Source organism: Melitaea cinxia, chromosome Z, assembly GCF_905220565.1.
Source record: "Melitaea cinxia chromosome Z, ilMelCinx1.1, whole genome shotgun sequence".
In the NCBI taxonomy this organism is placed as follows: Eukaryota; Metazoa; Arthropoda; class Insecta; order Lepidoptera; family Nymphalidae; genus Melitaea; species Melitaea cinxia.
The window spans coordinates 15,727,860-15,745,681 of NC_059424.1; the positions used below are offsets into that span (position 1 = coordinate 15,727,860).

The 17,822-nt window shown below is 30.9% G+C and overlaps 1 protein-coding gene across 1 annotated transcript in view; it reads right to left on the reverse strand.

The window, feature by feature from the left end:
* Positions 1–1,613: 1,613 nt before the first annotated feature.
* LOC123669002 (glutamine synthetase-like) overlaps positions 1,614–17,822 on the reverse strand; it is a 30,028-nt gene continuing 13,819 nt past the window's right edge. Inside the window, exons 2-9 of the mRNA XM_045602679.1 lie at positions 8,652–8,702; positions 7,845–8,042; positions 6,596–6,784; positions 4,206–4,367; positions 3,714–3,927; positions 2,961–3,218; positions 2,584–2,723; positions 1,614–1,855 (exon numbers count right to left, since the gene is read on the reverse strand). Of these exons, the coding sequence (XP_045458635.1) occupies positions 1,707–1,855; positions 2,584–2,723; positions 2,961–3,218; positions 3,714–3,927; positions 4,206–4,367; positions 6,596–6,784; positions 7,845–8,042; positions 8,652–8,682 (1,341 nt within the window). The 5' untranslated portion in view covers positions 8,683–8,702 and the 3' untranslated portion in view covers positions 1,614–1,706. The remainder of the gene's footprint in view (positions 1,856–2,583; positions 2,724–2,960; positions 3,219–3,713; positions 3,928–4,205; positions 4,368–6,595; positions 6,785–7,844; positions 8,043–8,651; positions 8,703–17,822) is intronic.

Sequence of the window (17,822 nt, forward strand, 5' to 3'; positions counted from 1 at the left end):
ATTTTTGAAGATATTATAGATTTAAAAATTGCGATACGTACCGTTTGCGGCAGTTCCAGCCGGCTTTTACTCTAAAGTTAATGCGTGTGGGCTACGGGCAGTAATGAATAAATCAAAACTACTGGATCGATTTTAATCATTTTTCAGTGAATGACATAGGCTATAATTATATTTTATACCCGTGCGACACGGAGCGGGCCGCTAGTACTTTATAATGTCACGGAGCTCATATATATCGTGGCTCAACGCGTCTACCCTCTTGTAACTTAAAAAACATCAAATCAAAATAATAAAATACCAAATAATTATTATTGTTATTTGATATAAAATAAATCTAAGGTTATAATGACCAATTTGTTATTTTTATTGCATTTGCGTATTTGGGTATTTTAAAACAAAATTATGTCTGTTTCTAGGTTTTGTTTGAAATAAAAGATGGCATAACAACAAATTATTGTTTATTTTTTAACGTTCCGTAATAACATATTCATACACAACTTTAAATAAAATTTACTAAATCCAGACATCGGATGCATGCAATTACAAACGATTAACTTAATTTTATTAATTTATACGAATTTATTTGTGCTTATATATACTCTGGTGTTCAGGTTTCCTTCATAAGTGCTTTTAAAAGGCATCATTACTTATCATCGCTAATATTTTTATATATTGTTTAGGCATGAAATAATTGTTTTTACCCTAAAATATGAACTACAATGTATATATTTGTAATTACTTGGATTAAACATTACGTTATCTATGATTTTAGAATTAAAAAATTCGATAATGTTAGTAACAATTGTCAAAATGACAGTTTTACTTTTTAATAATATATTATCGATTCGCCTATCTAGCTATGTAATAAATGAACTTGTTAGAAATAATGATATGTGGTTATTTTGTATACAATAAACTATTTAACATGAAAATAACAATTAATGTTTAAATATCACATAATAGTCGTAAAAATATTCTCTTAATATTTTATAATATCTTGTGGTCCATCTTAACACACTACTCCTATCACGTGTCGGCTTAAAGCGGGAGTGCTAGCGAATTAGCGATCTTCAACAGCTATTTATATTACGATCATATTTTGAAAGACAATTTTAACATGGCGTATTCAAGATATACATTATTATTATATATTGCATATTTAATTTACTCAGAAACAAGTTATTGTTCGAACGGATTTAGCGTATATTTTAGCAGTCGTTTATTACTTTATATTTATCTTATTATTGTAATAAAACAGTCCTAACGACCCGGCCCTCGCCTATGAACATGGTGCTGACTCTCCTAATTTGCTCGCTAATTTTAATCGAATCTTATAGCTAAGATAAATTTTAAAATTCAACGCTAATTTCGTTTAAAAATTTGTTCTATTCCGCTATAAGAAAGATTTACGAGCAATTTCTAAATTTATTGATATTACACGTTATTATAATTCAAGCCCTCGAATAAAATGAATCCATTCGAATTAAAATATACTTTCACACCGATTAATTGTCATTATAATAATATAGTAAAAAGTTTAAAAAAACTATTTTACAGATTACAAAATTTCATCAATATTTCATATAAGGCCATGTGTATAAAAATGTAAAATGTGCTATAGACAATAGGTTTTTTTATTTGTCGTGCTGTTTCAGCCTATGTTAGCTGACACGTGTGGAAGAGGCGTGATTTCTATGACTCCGATGTTATTCGTTCAGTATGCAAGTGCGCATGAGAGCGTCGATCACAGCGTATGGGTCACAGTTGGATGCCGGTCTGCGATCTTCCAAATAACCTTTCTTTTCCTCGGCAACAGCACGCGGTATCCTAATGCTGCTCGCACGACTGGCAACACCTGAAATTTCATATACTTTTTAATTGACATCTCATAAGAAAGAAGATTTATGATTTATCTTGTGATATTATTACGGATCACTTGAAACTTCAACTGCCTTGATCCTGATTTGAATGTGTGACCTTTTATTTAACCTTAACTTGTTCTATTGATAAGACTAGATGAAGATATCCTTGAAGTTAATCTATACATATAAAATGGTAGGAAAGTCAAAACTGTACATTAAATATTTTTTTAAAAGAATACTTGGGGTGTGATCTACAATCGATACCGAAGCCAAAAATATGGTTTATAGAATTTTTGTATGTTTGTCTGTATGTATGTCCGGGATAAACTCAAAAAGTACTGCATGGATTTACTTCAAATTTGGCACCAATATTATTAAGAAGTCGGGTCAACATATAGGCTACATATTATCACGCTATCACCTACGGGGAACGAGCAGTGAACCTTTATTTCTTCAACGCATTCTGTAACAACGCGTAATCTAACGACACATATTTGAATGTTGTTGTTATTATGTTAATAACCATGCTATAAGCTAGCTTTACACTATAAATGAAGACATTCTGTAGTTATATTTAGTATCAGCATTGTACCCGCGCGAAGCCCAGGCGGGTCGCTAGTTACCAATAAAAGAAATATTCAAAACCCTATTTATTTCAGATATTTTTAAATGTTTTTGTTGTTGGTTAAAACATTAAGTTTATTACCATTGCGTAACTTACCTGCACTAAAGTCGTTAATACTGGCAGTCTCGTGCATGCCGGTGAGCCGTCTCTCGTTGTCCTTGCCGCCACGTGGGTCGTACACCTTGATGTGCTTCATGTGCACCTTCGACAACTTGTCTATGGCCTTCTCGATCTCGCTGTGATAATTAACATTGTAACATTACGTTTACGTAGTGGCATTTCAGTTTCATTAACACTTTCATAAAAGTATGTACCATCCGAAATGATTAGTGTGGATTTTATTTTTGCTTGTTAGCCATTAATTACGTACAAAGTAAATTTATTGAAATTGTATACTAATTTATGTTCATTAAAAGTGTTCAGAACACCATTATTACAAAAACAATTTAAAGATGAAATTCTTTAATACTTACATAATTCCATTTTCTTCTCGCATTTTCTTTGTCGAGAAGTTAGTATGGGCACCAGAGCCATTCCAGTCTTGTACAGGCTTGGGGTCAAAAGTCACAATGACGCCGTACTCTTCAGCGAGTCTGTGTAAGATATATCGAGACATCCAGAGGTCATCTCCAGCAGCCACTCCTACAGAGGGTCCGACTTGGTATTCCCATTGTGACGGCATCACCTCCGCATTTGTGCCAGAAATTGGGACACCGGCATATAAACAGCACCTAAAACAAAAAGAATGTCATGGTATTTTAACTGTGAACAGTAAACGAAATTCCTTATTCAAATTATCAGTTTTGTTCAATTTTGTTATTCTTGGTAAATTTCCTTGAATCAAGTTCAATAGCGATTAAACGGGGTCAGACGATTCTTATTGACCGTATGAAGTGTTTAGCTGTACTTCAAGAAATCGGAATGATCGACCTTTGTTTGGATTGCGTAGTCACTTAAATAATTAAATAAACGCCTCACACTCAACGACCCACACTAGAATTATTCTCTTGTGTGCCCCGAAATTAGCGTCCGGAAACATAGACAATACACAAGCACAAATGCCCAGACCACGGCAAACATCTGTATAATGGGCAATACAAACGTTTGCCATGTGCGGGGATCGAACCCGCAACTACCAGCGCAAGAGCCACAAAGCAGTGCTGTGACCGTTGCGCCAACACGTCGTCAAACTTGAAGCGTCGTTTAGTGTAGTGTTAAAATAATACCTGTAATGTGCCTCGACAAGATCCCTTGCGAAGACTTTGTTCGCACCCACACCGCAGTAATAAGGGCCCTGTGGTGGAGGGAAGCCACCTGGAGGCCAGCCGAAGGGCCTTAGGTCAGAGTCTAAGAGTATATACTCTTGCTCAATACCAAACCATGGTTCTTCATCTTTACATCTGTCGTACGCCTCTTGACACTTAACTCGGTGGTTGCTTTCTGCAATTACAGATTTTAATGTAAAAATAGCAACGAAGTGATAATAATACACACAGTGACGTTTCGATAGACTAAAAATTTACTGTCAAAAGCTTACATATAAATTATGACAGATATACCTAGTTACATTTATGTTTTAGTTGTTATAGTATTAACACGAAGTAATAACTATTGTTGTGTTTTGTAATCTAAATAAAGGGTTCTTATAAATGTAATATATATATATATTATATATTGTAATATATATAATGTAATACATATATTACTGTAGTAGTCACCTGTAGGCTCCATGTTGTACTTGAAAGTGTCGCACATAACAAGAACGTGGTTCCCGCGACGGAAGGGGTCCTTGTAGATGGCGCGCGCAATAAGAAAAGTATCTGAATTGTGGCCATCCGCCTGGCCGGTTGAACTACCGTCAAAGTTCCAAATCGGCAAATCTGTTTTAAATAATTAAAATTAAAAATTATTATTTTATTGTTAGTATATATCATGTGACCATTGTAATTTATTATAAGAAGCATACATTTTAAACTTGTTTACATATATTTATCATTATTAAAATGGATTTATTTAGATTGTACCTATGTTATGTTAATTAGAAATAACAAAAAAAAAATCTGTTTTCTCGGTCAAAAAACGGCTTTACATTAAACGGAAAAACACTCGGGGTTACACTCAGTAAAACGTTATGAGGTATCATAAAAATTTCATCGTCCAAGATAACAAAAATGCTCATAAAATAAAAACTACTCAGACAAACTGAATCAAATCTTATGGGACCAAATGGCAACTATTCCACATCGAACAAAAAAAAAGAATCATGTAAATTGATTCAGAAATCTCGGCAAAATCGATGTACATATATAAGAAAAGAAAAATCAACCGAATCGAGAACCTCCGGACGCACGATATGTAGGTACTATATAAACAATCGTAACATATTCAGTGCTAAAAGATAAAAACTTTTTATCTAAATTAACCCACATTAAATGAAATCGTTAGTATAAAGTTCAATGATCATAAATAACATGTATTATGCAACAAAACAACGTAATTTAAGTACAATAATACTGGAATAATAGACTATTTTTAAGCAATATACGAAACACAATTGCAGTATCGGGTATCAAAATAATTACACTAAACAATCGATTAGTAGGTAACGTATTTCTAAAGCAATGAACACCTACATTATACTAATACTGTAAGTACCGCACTAGTTTACTAATAAATAATTCACAGAATTCTAATTCTAGTAAATCCGTATGTTTACTAGAGTTGCCAGAGTAAATAGCTGTATAAATCTAATAGGTAGGTACTTGTATTTAGCTAGCCGTTCATTTAGCTAGTCCGTGTTAGCTTTTAATTGCGGCTTTTCTCGACCAATGTATGTATAAGCAAATACTTACGAATAAAACCTAAAAATAATAATCTAGTTCGTATTAACATTGGACTTTTCAGAAATTTCTCACAAAAGAAAACAGTTTAAGAAAAGTAAGATTAATGAAGGATATACATAGCTTTTTATAATAATGCATTTTTAGAATAATCAAGCATGTTCCTACTAATTATTATTTGGTTTTAGAGATTGAAGTATCTAGTTTAGTTACCAAATTAAATGCAATTACATCAATCGTAATTCTATTATTGAAAATTTCGTTCGATAATATAATTGCGCTTAGCAATAAAATTTGCTTAGCAATAAAGTTATTTTTTATATAGTTAAAAGTTATTTTATTTATTTATTTATTTATTTATATAAATAACTAAAATAATATAACTACTACGAAAGTTATTTTTTATATAGTTTAAAGTTATATTATATCTAAATAGACCAGTGCTTTTAGCCTTTGAAAATGGTAAATAGTGATAAAAGTTATAGTAGGATAAAACTCATTGGAAAAGAAAGAAAATACAACGAAAATGAAAGGAAAAACAAATTACCGGCGATCTTAGGTTGAAAACATATTCCATAGTAATGTATATTTTTTAACATGATCAGTAAGTAAAGATTTCAACAAACAAAAAACCTACAAACTTAAAAAAATATATATATTTCGACGTGAGAATCAAAAAAAAGCACCCCCATTTTGAAACTTTCGATTGAAAATGAGGGTGCTTTTTCGATATTGAGGTCAAAATAGGGTAAATATAAATATTATAAATCAAAAAAAAAATACAATGTGCTTGGAACATAAAAGGTAAGTTTTCACCAAATTTTGTAAAAAAAAAGAATTTTGTAAAAGATAAAAGAATTTTGTAAAAGATAAAAATAAAAAACCAAAAACTTGGTTGTTTGATTTTTTCACGTGAATTTTGAGGTGATGTGAAAAAAGTGTAAATAAAAAAGTTGTAGATCTTTTTACTACCTACACTTTGCCATTGAACTTTTTTAACAGTTGTAGTTTAGCCGGAAATCGAGATAAATCGTTTTTTACCCTTAAACCCTAAACCCTAAATTTATTTTTCGTTTCATTTTCGTTGTATTCTCTTTCTTTTACAATGGGTTTCATCCTACTATAATTTTTTTTTGTTTCAAAAGCTATCTGCACTGGTCTAAAACTAATTAACTAAAACGAGAAAAACTAACTACAGATACCTAAGTGAATGAATCGTCCGTACAACAACATTTCTACGTCTGCTGTTCACTATATTAGTGTGAAACCTTTTAAATTCTCATCAAAGTTGTTCGAGCTCTGTTCTCTCCGCTTGCATTGAACATCGTACAAGTATTCTAGATCCTTCGGAAAAAAATATGGCGGCAAATAATATTCTCTATATGTCCTTTCACAATTTTCCAATAGATTAAAACAGTAATTTTCATTCATTTCTTCAATTATCCGAACGATTTTAACTATAATTAAGTGTAATAGACACTGTAAGAATTTATATTTGAAGAAAATTTGAAAATAATATTTTTATATTTTGTAGCTAATGGGATATGAATAATATTGTAGCTCGTACATAAGTAGGTTTCATTTGAAGAATACATACAAAATACCTATATCTGTTTGACATAGTTAGATATCGTTACAATAATAACATACCTACAGATATCTCGTGACTTATTCAATGGTAAAAATATTGATCATAACGTTGGTTTAAGAATAACCAATGTGCGTGGTCGACAATTTCGGCCACGCGGTCATTCCCTTTTCGTCGAGTTGTACCTACCATGTATTAAAAGCCCGTTTATACGCAACTGATTTATTTAACAGTGTTGTTTACTAATATCCTAACAAGTATTACTGTTGAAGGCCGCGAAATTACGCGGACTGTGCTAATTACAATAGTTAATGCGGACGTATTAAAAAGTAGGCCGTTTAATGAGAGTGTAATGTTTCATGCAGTTGACTATAACAAAGTTGTTTATAACAATACACTAATGACCGAGTTAATACATGCTATGTTTATTTTTTCCTTTATATTCATTGTTATCTATAGTTCACTTTATGACAAATAAAAGTATAAACAAGGAAACACTCGTTCATAAATTTAATTTGCTGTGTTGAATTTCACTTTGAGTATAAAATTTAATTTATTCTCTGTTCGTGGAGACAAGGCATTGATTATTGTTATTTTGATTAAACTATACTTAAAAAAATATATAATTTACAAAAATTCTAGCTTTCAGAAAAAAAAACATGCTCCGATAAAAGACAAAATGACGTGAATATATGAAATAAGTTAAGTACAGATTGTTTATTATTTAACTGATTAGATTTAAATGTTGAATTTGTCAGGTTTATCAATTATTTTGCAAATATCTGATTTACGCAGTTTCACGTTAATACGTCTTAATATAACATTATTTGAATGGAAATATTTATGTCAGCTATAACGATAAGTTGTTTACATGATTTAAAAACTCTTTGTTTTCAAATAATGCAAAATACATATTAAGCAATACTTACCTTTTGGTGCTTTAGGAATAAAGTTTAAAGTCCTATCCTTGCATCTCATGTGCTCGCCGGTGCCATCAATCCACACATACGTGGCCAAGATCCTGTCTGCTGGTAGTTGAAGGTCATTATAACGACCCAATAGTGTTTTGGATAATACTGCGTTAGGGGAGTTGGTTAGGACTGGACCCGAAAGAATCTTTGGGTTATCTGTGGAATTATAAATGAAGTTGCATAAATATATTTTCAGTGTTTTTTAGTATTTTTTTTTTTCTATTTAATTCTTTAGCGCTTTTCGAAGTTAATATGTGGCAGACACGGAACTATACCTATGCCGTATGTTTATAAAAATAATACTAATTTATCTATAGTCTTTTGTCTCAATATTCGGCGTTCGGTTCTCGAATGATGACAAAATGTTTTATAATTAATTATTTTACTCTTTCGAAATTACTTCGCGTAGAAAATAATATTACTTTATTAATATACAACATATGCCAATTATTGTCTACTGCAACAACTAACCTTTTCTGTAGTCGCTAATAACATTTGTCATTTCGACAGATGAAGTTTTCTTGTAAATTTAACGATTAAATTTTATTCGTTTAATATAACTTATAGCGATTGAATATAAAAATTATTGTTATTTAGAAAATTATCTGTTTTCCTTTGTGAAGTAGTATGAGTCATAATGTTGTTGACATTTATGAAATAAAACAAAGAATTTTAATTAGTACACGACCTGAAGTATCGGGTTATGACTTCAAACTTGACGTTTGCAGGTAATAATACTTTTATATTTTTATATGTTTAACTCACCTTCTATTTTGATGTGGCCTGAATCAGCCATTTTTGTTATCTGTTATAAACCTGAAACAAAAGATAAAATAAATTAATATACTATTTACTTATTGTAAAATTAATTTATTTAAATACGCTCGATAAATATTTTCCTTGACATTTACGAATGAATTATAAAAAAAATAATCTAAAACAGTCGACCGCCTTAACAATACGGATATAAACGAACATTAATATATTTAAAACCATTGTATGTTCGTTTGTATTTTATATTCTTAGCAACGTAATCGATAACTTTAGCTATAAAACCAAACCGAGTTACGTTCCAATGTCGTAGAATAATATATTACTACATAGTATAAAACAAAGTCGCTTTCCGCTGTCTGTATGCTTCGATCTTTAAAACTACGTATCGGATTTTGATGCGGTTTTCTTTAGTAAATAGAGTGATTCCGAGGAAGGATATGTGTAATACATGCATAATATAGTAGAAGAACACTGATCGTTTTTGAACCTGTGCGAAGCCGGGGCGGATCGCTAGTAATGTAAGTATACAACCATAATCAAGGTCAAAGACTAATCAATAAATTAAACAAGGAAGAAAATATCGACTACGTTTAATTTATATTCCGTCAAGACGCCCGAAATATGCCTATTCGTTCGTTTTTTTTTATATAAGTAAGGTAACATAATGATGAAAAGATTACGTTTGTACTTAATACTCAGATAGTTTTCCTCAAAACATAAGTACCAGTATTGAATATCAGAGTAACTCAATACAACTTTGATTGATTTTAATAACAACATTTAATGTAAAAAACAATAATGTAATTTAAATACCTATTGTTATTGAAATAATACCATAACCTTAATGGAACATTATTATGCCAGCTACATGAAATAAATATAGAAATGTATTTTTTTAAATCATAATTTATAAAGTTAAATTAAAATAACCTTTGGTAGATTCTAAAAATTTTCAATTTCTCTAGTTCGAAATCATACCAGTAATAAGCAAAATACAATAAATAAATCACCCTAACACTTAATTATCAATCAATATTTTACTCAAATAAAAAAAATGTTAAATAAATAACAACTTATTGAACAAAATCCAAAATATTATGTGCAGGTTAGTTACAAACACTTTTTACCTAATAATCTTTCTTATGCATAATGGAGCGGCAAGATGCTTCCACTACTTTTCAACTTAATGACCCGCATTTCTTGTTCCTTATGATTTTGTAAAACACATTATTTCAATAATTTTATTATTAAACAAAGAAAATATCACAGTTATAAGTTTATTATTAATAAATAAAATAACGACTAAATTAATGTGGAAAAGCTACAATTATTTTTGCAACTCAAGTGTACAAAAAGTAGTAACCAGATAAACGTACTTCGTCTAGAATTCTAGACATCTCATACACGAAGAAGTGTTGCAAAAAACGTAAACAAATCTCGCGATAAATTTGAACACTCGCTTTTTCTACGTTGCGTTAAGCGCGTAGAAAAAGCGAGTAATATAGGTTCTTTTAACTAATATTATAATATATGTACCATTTTGTACCATGTAAATATTTGAAATAAATTATTATTATTATTATAATTCATCATCATCATCATCACTTCAGCCTATTGCAGTCCACCATTGGGGATAGGCCTCCACAAGTTCGTGCCAAAAATGGCGTGAATTCATGTGTTTTGCCCATAGTCACCACGCTGGGTAGGCGGGTTGGTGACCGCAGGGCTGGCTTTGTCGCACCGAAGACCCTGCTGCCCGTCTTTGGCCTATGCATTTGGAAGTCAGCAGTTGGATGGCTATCCCGCTATCGGTCGGCTTTTTAAGTTCCAAGGTGGTAGTGGAACTGTGTTATCCCTTAGTCGCCTCTTACGAAACCCACGGGAAGAGAGAGGATGGCTATATTCTTTACTGCCGTAACCACACAGCATTATAATTGTATGCACATATATACTTAAGTTCATTTTTGAATAACCTTTCTATTTAGTCACTTAGTTTATCTACTCATCTATACGTGAATCAAAAACAAATTGCGCGGACGGAGGAGTTTAATTTCGCACACATTTTATAATTTATATAGAGAAGGAGGATTGCAGCATGCTAATATTTTTTTTAAGTATGCGTAAAACAACATTAAATCAATAAAAAAAAAACATTACACACACTACTGTGTATATGACACATACTCGCATACATATATATCTACTGTTTTAATTTATTTTTTAGGAGTATATCGTCATTGAGAAAGAATAATGTTAATACTTATAATTTAAATTAATTATGGTCGAATTTCGACCACTAGTTAGAATAAAAACGTTAAGACAAAGAAACAGTTAGATTTAAAGGGATGACAAATTTCTGGTATTTATTTTCCTTTGAATTTCTAGGTATACATTACTTGTTAATGTTAAAAAGCTATCTAAGGATAGTTAATGTGGATATATTTTTGTTAATATTCCAAAATCAAGTATATGTAAAGTCCAGAATAACACACAGCTTATACGTATATTGCAACTTTACCCTGAACGGGAATTTTGCTGGAGAAAGTATACCTACTTATCTTTATAATTGTCGATGTTAGAATCGAATAATATCGACTATCTCTATATTAGCAAGATTTAATGTTCTTAATATTTAACATACAACTAGCCTGTTAGAATTTATTTCAATGCCTATAATATATGAACTAAACTATTGCTTATTGCCATACGATTATAGCCTATTTACTTCCATATAAGTAGCTTTCTAGACGTTGAATAATGTTCTGATAAACATACTTTTCAGACTTTAAGTGTATGTGCATCAATAAACAAAGAAATATTTCGTCAGTAATAGTATTTACATAATTTTTCTGTAGGTCACTGAACTCATTCTAAGCGGTCGAATCGATTTTGACGATTTACTGCAGTTGCATACCTATGTAGTTTCTTGAATGGCTTATTTGTACATTTATAATTGGACCAAGTAGGCGACACTGTGAATATATATATATTAATACGCTAAGATGTTTGCCTCCCTTTTTGGAAAAAAACCTCATAATTAATCCACATAAATTATAAATCATTTTATAGATAATTGCTTGCTCTACCCGCATCGACAACTAAAAAATTTAAACTAAAAAGTTAGTTTAGGTTAGGTATGTTTTAAGAAGGAAGGTTGTTATTTTCTTAAAATCAACGCGCTTGAAACAGCGGGGCCCAGCTAGTAGGTATTCTTTATTAAAAATCATCACGTATTCTTCATTAATTTTTCAATAGATTATATTTTACGGTACATTTACATAAAATTGAAATTGACTGAAACAAGTACGAACGATATAAAATAAAGTTTCGTTAATATTATATTAACAACTTACAAAATTTGGGATGAAGTAAAATAAAATTTTACTTTAGTTCGTAAATAAATTGGACCCTGACACTAGACATTGAATGTTACGAATTGGCACCATGCCCAACGGAGTAGTGACGTCACAATACCGTGCCGTTTGTACATACTGGATTTTTTTTTAAATTACAATAAGTCATTAAATACACTATATTAAGACCCTTTGTATTAACTTGATTTATTAATTTGTAAATTATATACACGTACAAAATAATTAAAACTATTATTGTTTAAAATCAATTATCTGCGCATTAACGTGTTTACTAGTTAACAACACTTGGAATATACCTACCTACTATAATATTACGGATTACGTAATCTTGTGTACAACTGCCAAGCGATAGATAATGTTAACGATTGGCTAACGATGAAATTTCTATTACCTAAAATTATACCGTGTAATTAGACAGACAGATAATTAACATAACGATTCTCATGTTAATCTTTGAAGTTCAAGAAGTAATACATATCGACAAAAACCGCCAACATAATTCAATGTGTGAACCTGATGAAGGTGACTTTATAATTAGAGTTAATAATAGTGACGAATAGGTTTAAAAATCATTGACAATACTTATTATTTTTACACGAATTTCGATATATCGATATATTCTTAAAGTAATAAGAAAATGATCAATATACCGAATGTTATGCTCATAAATAGATTTGTATCTCTTTATCTTTTGACGTGACCATTCGAAAATAATATGGCTAGGTCATAGAAATTGGAACAAGAATATCGTATAAAACCCATTTTCGAATAGCTTGAATAAATAACAAACAACCATTTCAAATCAGTCTGGATTCATAAGCTTAAGCTTTGCGGTCAAAATTATTTTTGGCGTCGTTGTTTATTTTTCACTAGAATTCCTCCCGTGGTTACTATTTTAGGCTGATCCGTTTTATACCGTTAAAATATAACATATGTCACTCAGTGATAAATGTAGCTTTTTTCTGGTAAAGGAGTTTTTTTAAATCGATCCAGTAGTTTTTGAGTTTATCCATTACAAACAAACACAATGACAAATCTTTCCTCAGGTTATGTTGTCGTTTCTATTATACATGACAAAATTTTGAAATTTCGTAACTAATTTACCAACTGATCCATAACTATATGTGTATTCACACAATCGCAAGTTACTTAACTTCTTTCAAATAGTGACTATATGTATGACTACGAAGACGTGTGGTTTTGGTCTACATTCTGGTTTTATTGATACGACTGTTTGACCACAGGTTGCTCAGATTACAGTACACTCAGTGTAATGAGCTACAATGAGTAAGAAAACCATGTTCCTTCGATATCATGTGATCAATATGAATTTACCTACTCGTATATCTTTATATTTTCCAATATACATATCGAATTCACTCTATTGTTTTTAACTTATTTACTTATTCGCATTATATGTAAGGCATTACTCGAATTTTTATATTGTATAGCGCGTTAATCGAAGTATCGTACAAGTCTAATTTGAATAATTATTTTTGGGTCAGAAGACGTTTGTTATAACAAGGTTATAAAACTAAATAAACTACAAAACAGAAGCATGAGTAACCATAAAATTTCGTATGTAACTTTATTGTCGACTATTGTGAATGTATATTACTAAACCTAGGAAATATTAATCAGATAAAGTAATTAGTATAATGTATGAGGATGAATTAGTTTTATTGAGTGTGTTTGGATCCGATATTGTTTTTGATTTTGGCTTATTTTGATTGAAGCTTTAAACTAGGTATATATGTACTTTTGTAATAGGTTTATTCTGTACTAGCAATGCCCGCGACTTCGTACGCGTGGAATTAAAAAAAAATCTTTAGTTCGCAGCAAAATAAATAAATTTCTTAAATTAAAGTAGCTTTCGTTACTCCTTATAAGATCAGCTATCTGCTAGTTAAAGTCCCGTTAAAATCGGTCGAGCCGTTTCAGAGATTAGCCGGAACATACGGCAAGACAGACATACAAACATTGTAAAAAAATGTTATTTTGATATATGTACCGTATAACATACATATGTATTTAGTAAAAAGAGGTTATTTTAATATAACGAAAAGACACTCAAATTTTATCTTTAGTTTGCAGAGTTACAAAATAAATAAATTTCTTAAATTAAAGTAGCTTTCGTTACTCATAAGATCAGCTATCTGCTAGTTAAAGTCCCGTTAAAATCGGTCGAGCCGTTTCAGAGATTAGCCGGAACATACGGAAAGACAGACATACAAACATTGTAAAAAATGTTATTTTGATATATGTACCGTATAACATCCATATGAATTTAGTAAAAAGAGGTTATTTTAATATAACAAAAAGACACTCAAATTTTATTTGTATAGATTAATTGTATAATGGCACGTTAGCGGATATTTTATATAATAAATTAATATTTACAGTCTGCGACAGAGAATAATTAAAATTAAATAAAGTTTCTCATACAAAAAACTAATATTTGTTTTTATGTCTATCTTTAAGGGCGTTAGGTAAGCATCAAAAAGGGTACCCACTCACAGTAATCTTGTAATAATAAAATCCGACTAGCGCATTTTAATATTTTAAATTTCAAAAACATATGGGCATTAACATAGACCATTGGAAATTGTTCTGATAATGATTTTCGAAATTTGTGCTATGTGTAAAAATTATTATATAGGTATTGTTTGTTTCCATTAAAATCAATAAACAATTAAATAGCTATTTTAGTTCAAAAGTTCATCCAAATATTGATACACAACTAATTAATAAAAATTAACTTAATAATACATAAATATGTATCAAAAGAGTAATTATAAGTAACAAATCTATTTCAAAGTTATAAGAACCCCACGTAGTATTTAAATCCGTTATCGTCATTAATTGCCGTACTATTCTTTATTTGTCTGACGAAGTTATTTTTTATTTACGATATCCATCTCTAATTATAAGAGATTATCGGCGATAATGCTTTTGCCGATATAGACCATAATATGTAATTTAGAAATTATTGTCAATAATTGTGTTTGCTGGCAAACGAAAAAAAAGATGGACTTCAATTACATCGACAAGTAATAAATACAACGTAGGTAGACGAAAAAATAGTCAAGAAAATACGCATTATCAAAGATAGAGACATACTCCAAAGTTGTAATCAGATCTCGACGAAATTTAAAGGTGACCACATGATAAGCATCGGCTTTCGATTAAATTAAAAATTATCAAAATCGGTACACCAAGTAAAAAGTTATGCGGATTTTCTAGGGTTTCCCTCGATTTCTTTAGGATCCCATCATCAGATCCTGGTTTCCTTATCACGGTACCACACCTGGGATATCTCCTTTCCAACAAAAAAAGGATTATCAAAATCGGTTCAGAAACGACGAAGTTATCCGCGAACATATATGTATCTATACATATAATAAAATGGTAGGAAAGTAAAAACTGTAAATTGAATATTTTTTTAAAAGAATGCTTGGGGTGTGATCTACAATCGATACCGAAGCTAAAAATATAGTTTTTAGAATTTTTATCTGTTTGTCTGTATGTATGTCCGGGATAAACTCAAAAAGTACCGCATGGATTTACTTCAAATTTGGCACGAATATTATTAAGAAGTCGGGTCAACATATAGGCTACACATTATCATGCTATCACCTTTATTTCCTCAACGCATTCTGTAACAACGTGTAATCTAACGACGCATATTTGAATGTTGTTGTTATTATGTTAATAACCATGCTATATAAACTAGCTTCACACTATAAAAATCACGCAATATAAGTAATTAAGCTGATAAACATAATTAAATGAATATAAGTAGACAAGACAATTTTAAAGCAGCGCCATCTATGAGATTTTTCTGATATGAAATGTAAAGAAAAAACGGGAAAATGAATGTTATTTTAAAAGGTATAATCGTAGGTATTTTTGGTGCTGTATAGCGTTTACGCAGACGACGTCGCGGGCAGCAGCTAGTATATATATACATAAACGTTCGAATTGAGTAACCTCCCCCTTTTTTGAAGTCGGTTAAACAAATAATTGTATAGGTACAACTGTACTCGTTTCTTTTATGAAATAATATTCTTATCTTTTTAATATATTTCCAACAAAATATTTTATTGTCATATGGTTTTTGCGTCTTATTCAAATCAATAAAAATTATTACTCTTACCTTTTTTTATTATTTATATCTGTATTCCTATCCCTATAAATATTTGTATTTAATTTCGTAACGGAATACAGAATAACGCCAAAAGTTGAAACATAAAAGTCTCATAATATTTATATTCATAAAGTAAACGGCCTTCAACGTCCATAGTTAGACGCAGTCATAAAATCGGAAGTGGAATCTAACAAATATGTTGATATGATCTTTTGACATTTATCTAAATTCATATAAGATACAAAACATATATGTTAACTGTTCCACTGATAAAAGTAACGTTTGTTATTTACTATTATGACTTTTATTCAATATATTTCCTTATATTTATAAAAAAAGAAAAATAAAAATGTTTAAAAATATAAAAATAGTAGTCCTCCGGTGGTAGGTTGAGACCCAGGCTGCCGGTAGTTAAAGTTCCAGGCTGAGGAACTTCCTCACAATGTGTTGTTGCAGTTTCAGGGGTCGAATTCAAATGGCAATACTGCCTTTTTAATTCGACCCTTGATTCAACAGTCAAGCGAGAGTTCCGAAATTCTTCGCTAACAGACCATTGATCGACGTCGTCTACACTCCACATGCCGGTTAATCTCGCGCGCAAGGTCTAAATATTTACTTAATTTTGTTTTTTTTTTTAGAGCTAGGCTAGTCTACAATCTGAGTCTGTAAGAACTTGGTAGAACCGACCATGTAATTTTTTGCTCTTCTATACAGCCATGGGGTCAACGGTACTCATTATTATAGGATTACGATATTTATCTTTGCCTAAGGACAGCGGAGTAAGACCCTTATCCACTGCAATAACGTTCATGTGCATATAACTCTTGATATTTAAAAAGTACTCTCTGAGACTATACACTTCACAATTGTAGAGATTTTGTAGCGTTTAAAAAGCTACGACCTCAAGGATGATGTATTTCGGTACGCTTTTAAGAGTTTACGGACTTGACGATCAAGGTAATCTAATTCTGTTTGAGTCCATTTTAAAATGCCAAAGGTATAGACGATTAAGGGCATAACCCAATTGTTAAAGACACGTATCTTGTTACTGCCCGATAGAAAGCTATTGAGAACTTTCTTCAGCCGGTCTAAGAATCGTTCCCTTACCAGTTGTTTCATGGCTCCGTCATCAATGTCCAATGCCTCTGACATTCCAAGATATTTATAGGTTTCACCTTCGTTGAGAGATCTTAAGGACAAATAGTTCGCAATTTTTAAATTTTCTGATGATACAATTCTACCTCTTTCTACATGGGTGACAGTGCTTTTATCCACGCAAAACTCTATTCTTATACAAAGGCTAAAACTTACTGTTATTTTTAACAACTTGTATAAGTCTAGTATTTTGGATGCGAAAAGCTTCAAATCATCTATATAAAGTAGATGAGATTTGACCTTGAATCCTATAATAAAGTGCTTAAAAGATTCAGGGTTAGATAAAACCAAAGTGGACTCAAACTTGAACCTTGAAAAATACCCCGCATAATTCTTATCGGCTCAGTTGATCCTGGTACATCGACCGCACCCAGATGACGTGAAAAAGTATTCCACTGTCTCATACACGTACTCAGAAAAGAGCACAAAGTAGCATCAATTTTATACAGCTCCATAACTTTCATAAACCATGTATGAGGCACTGAA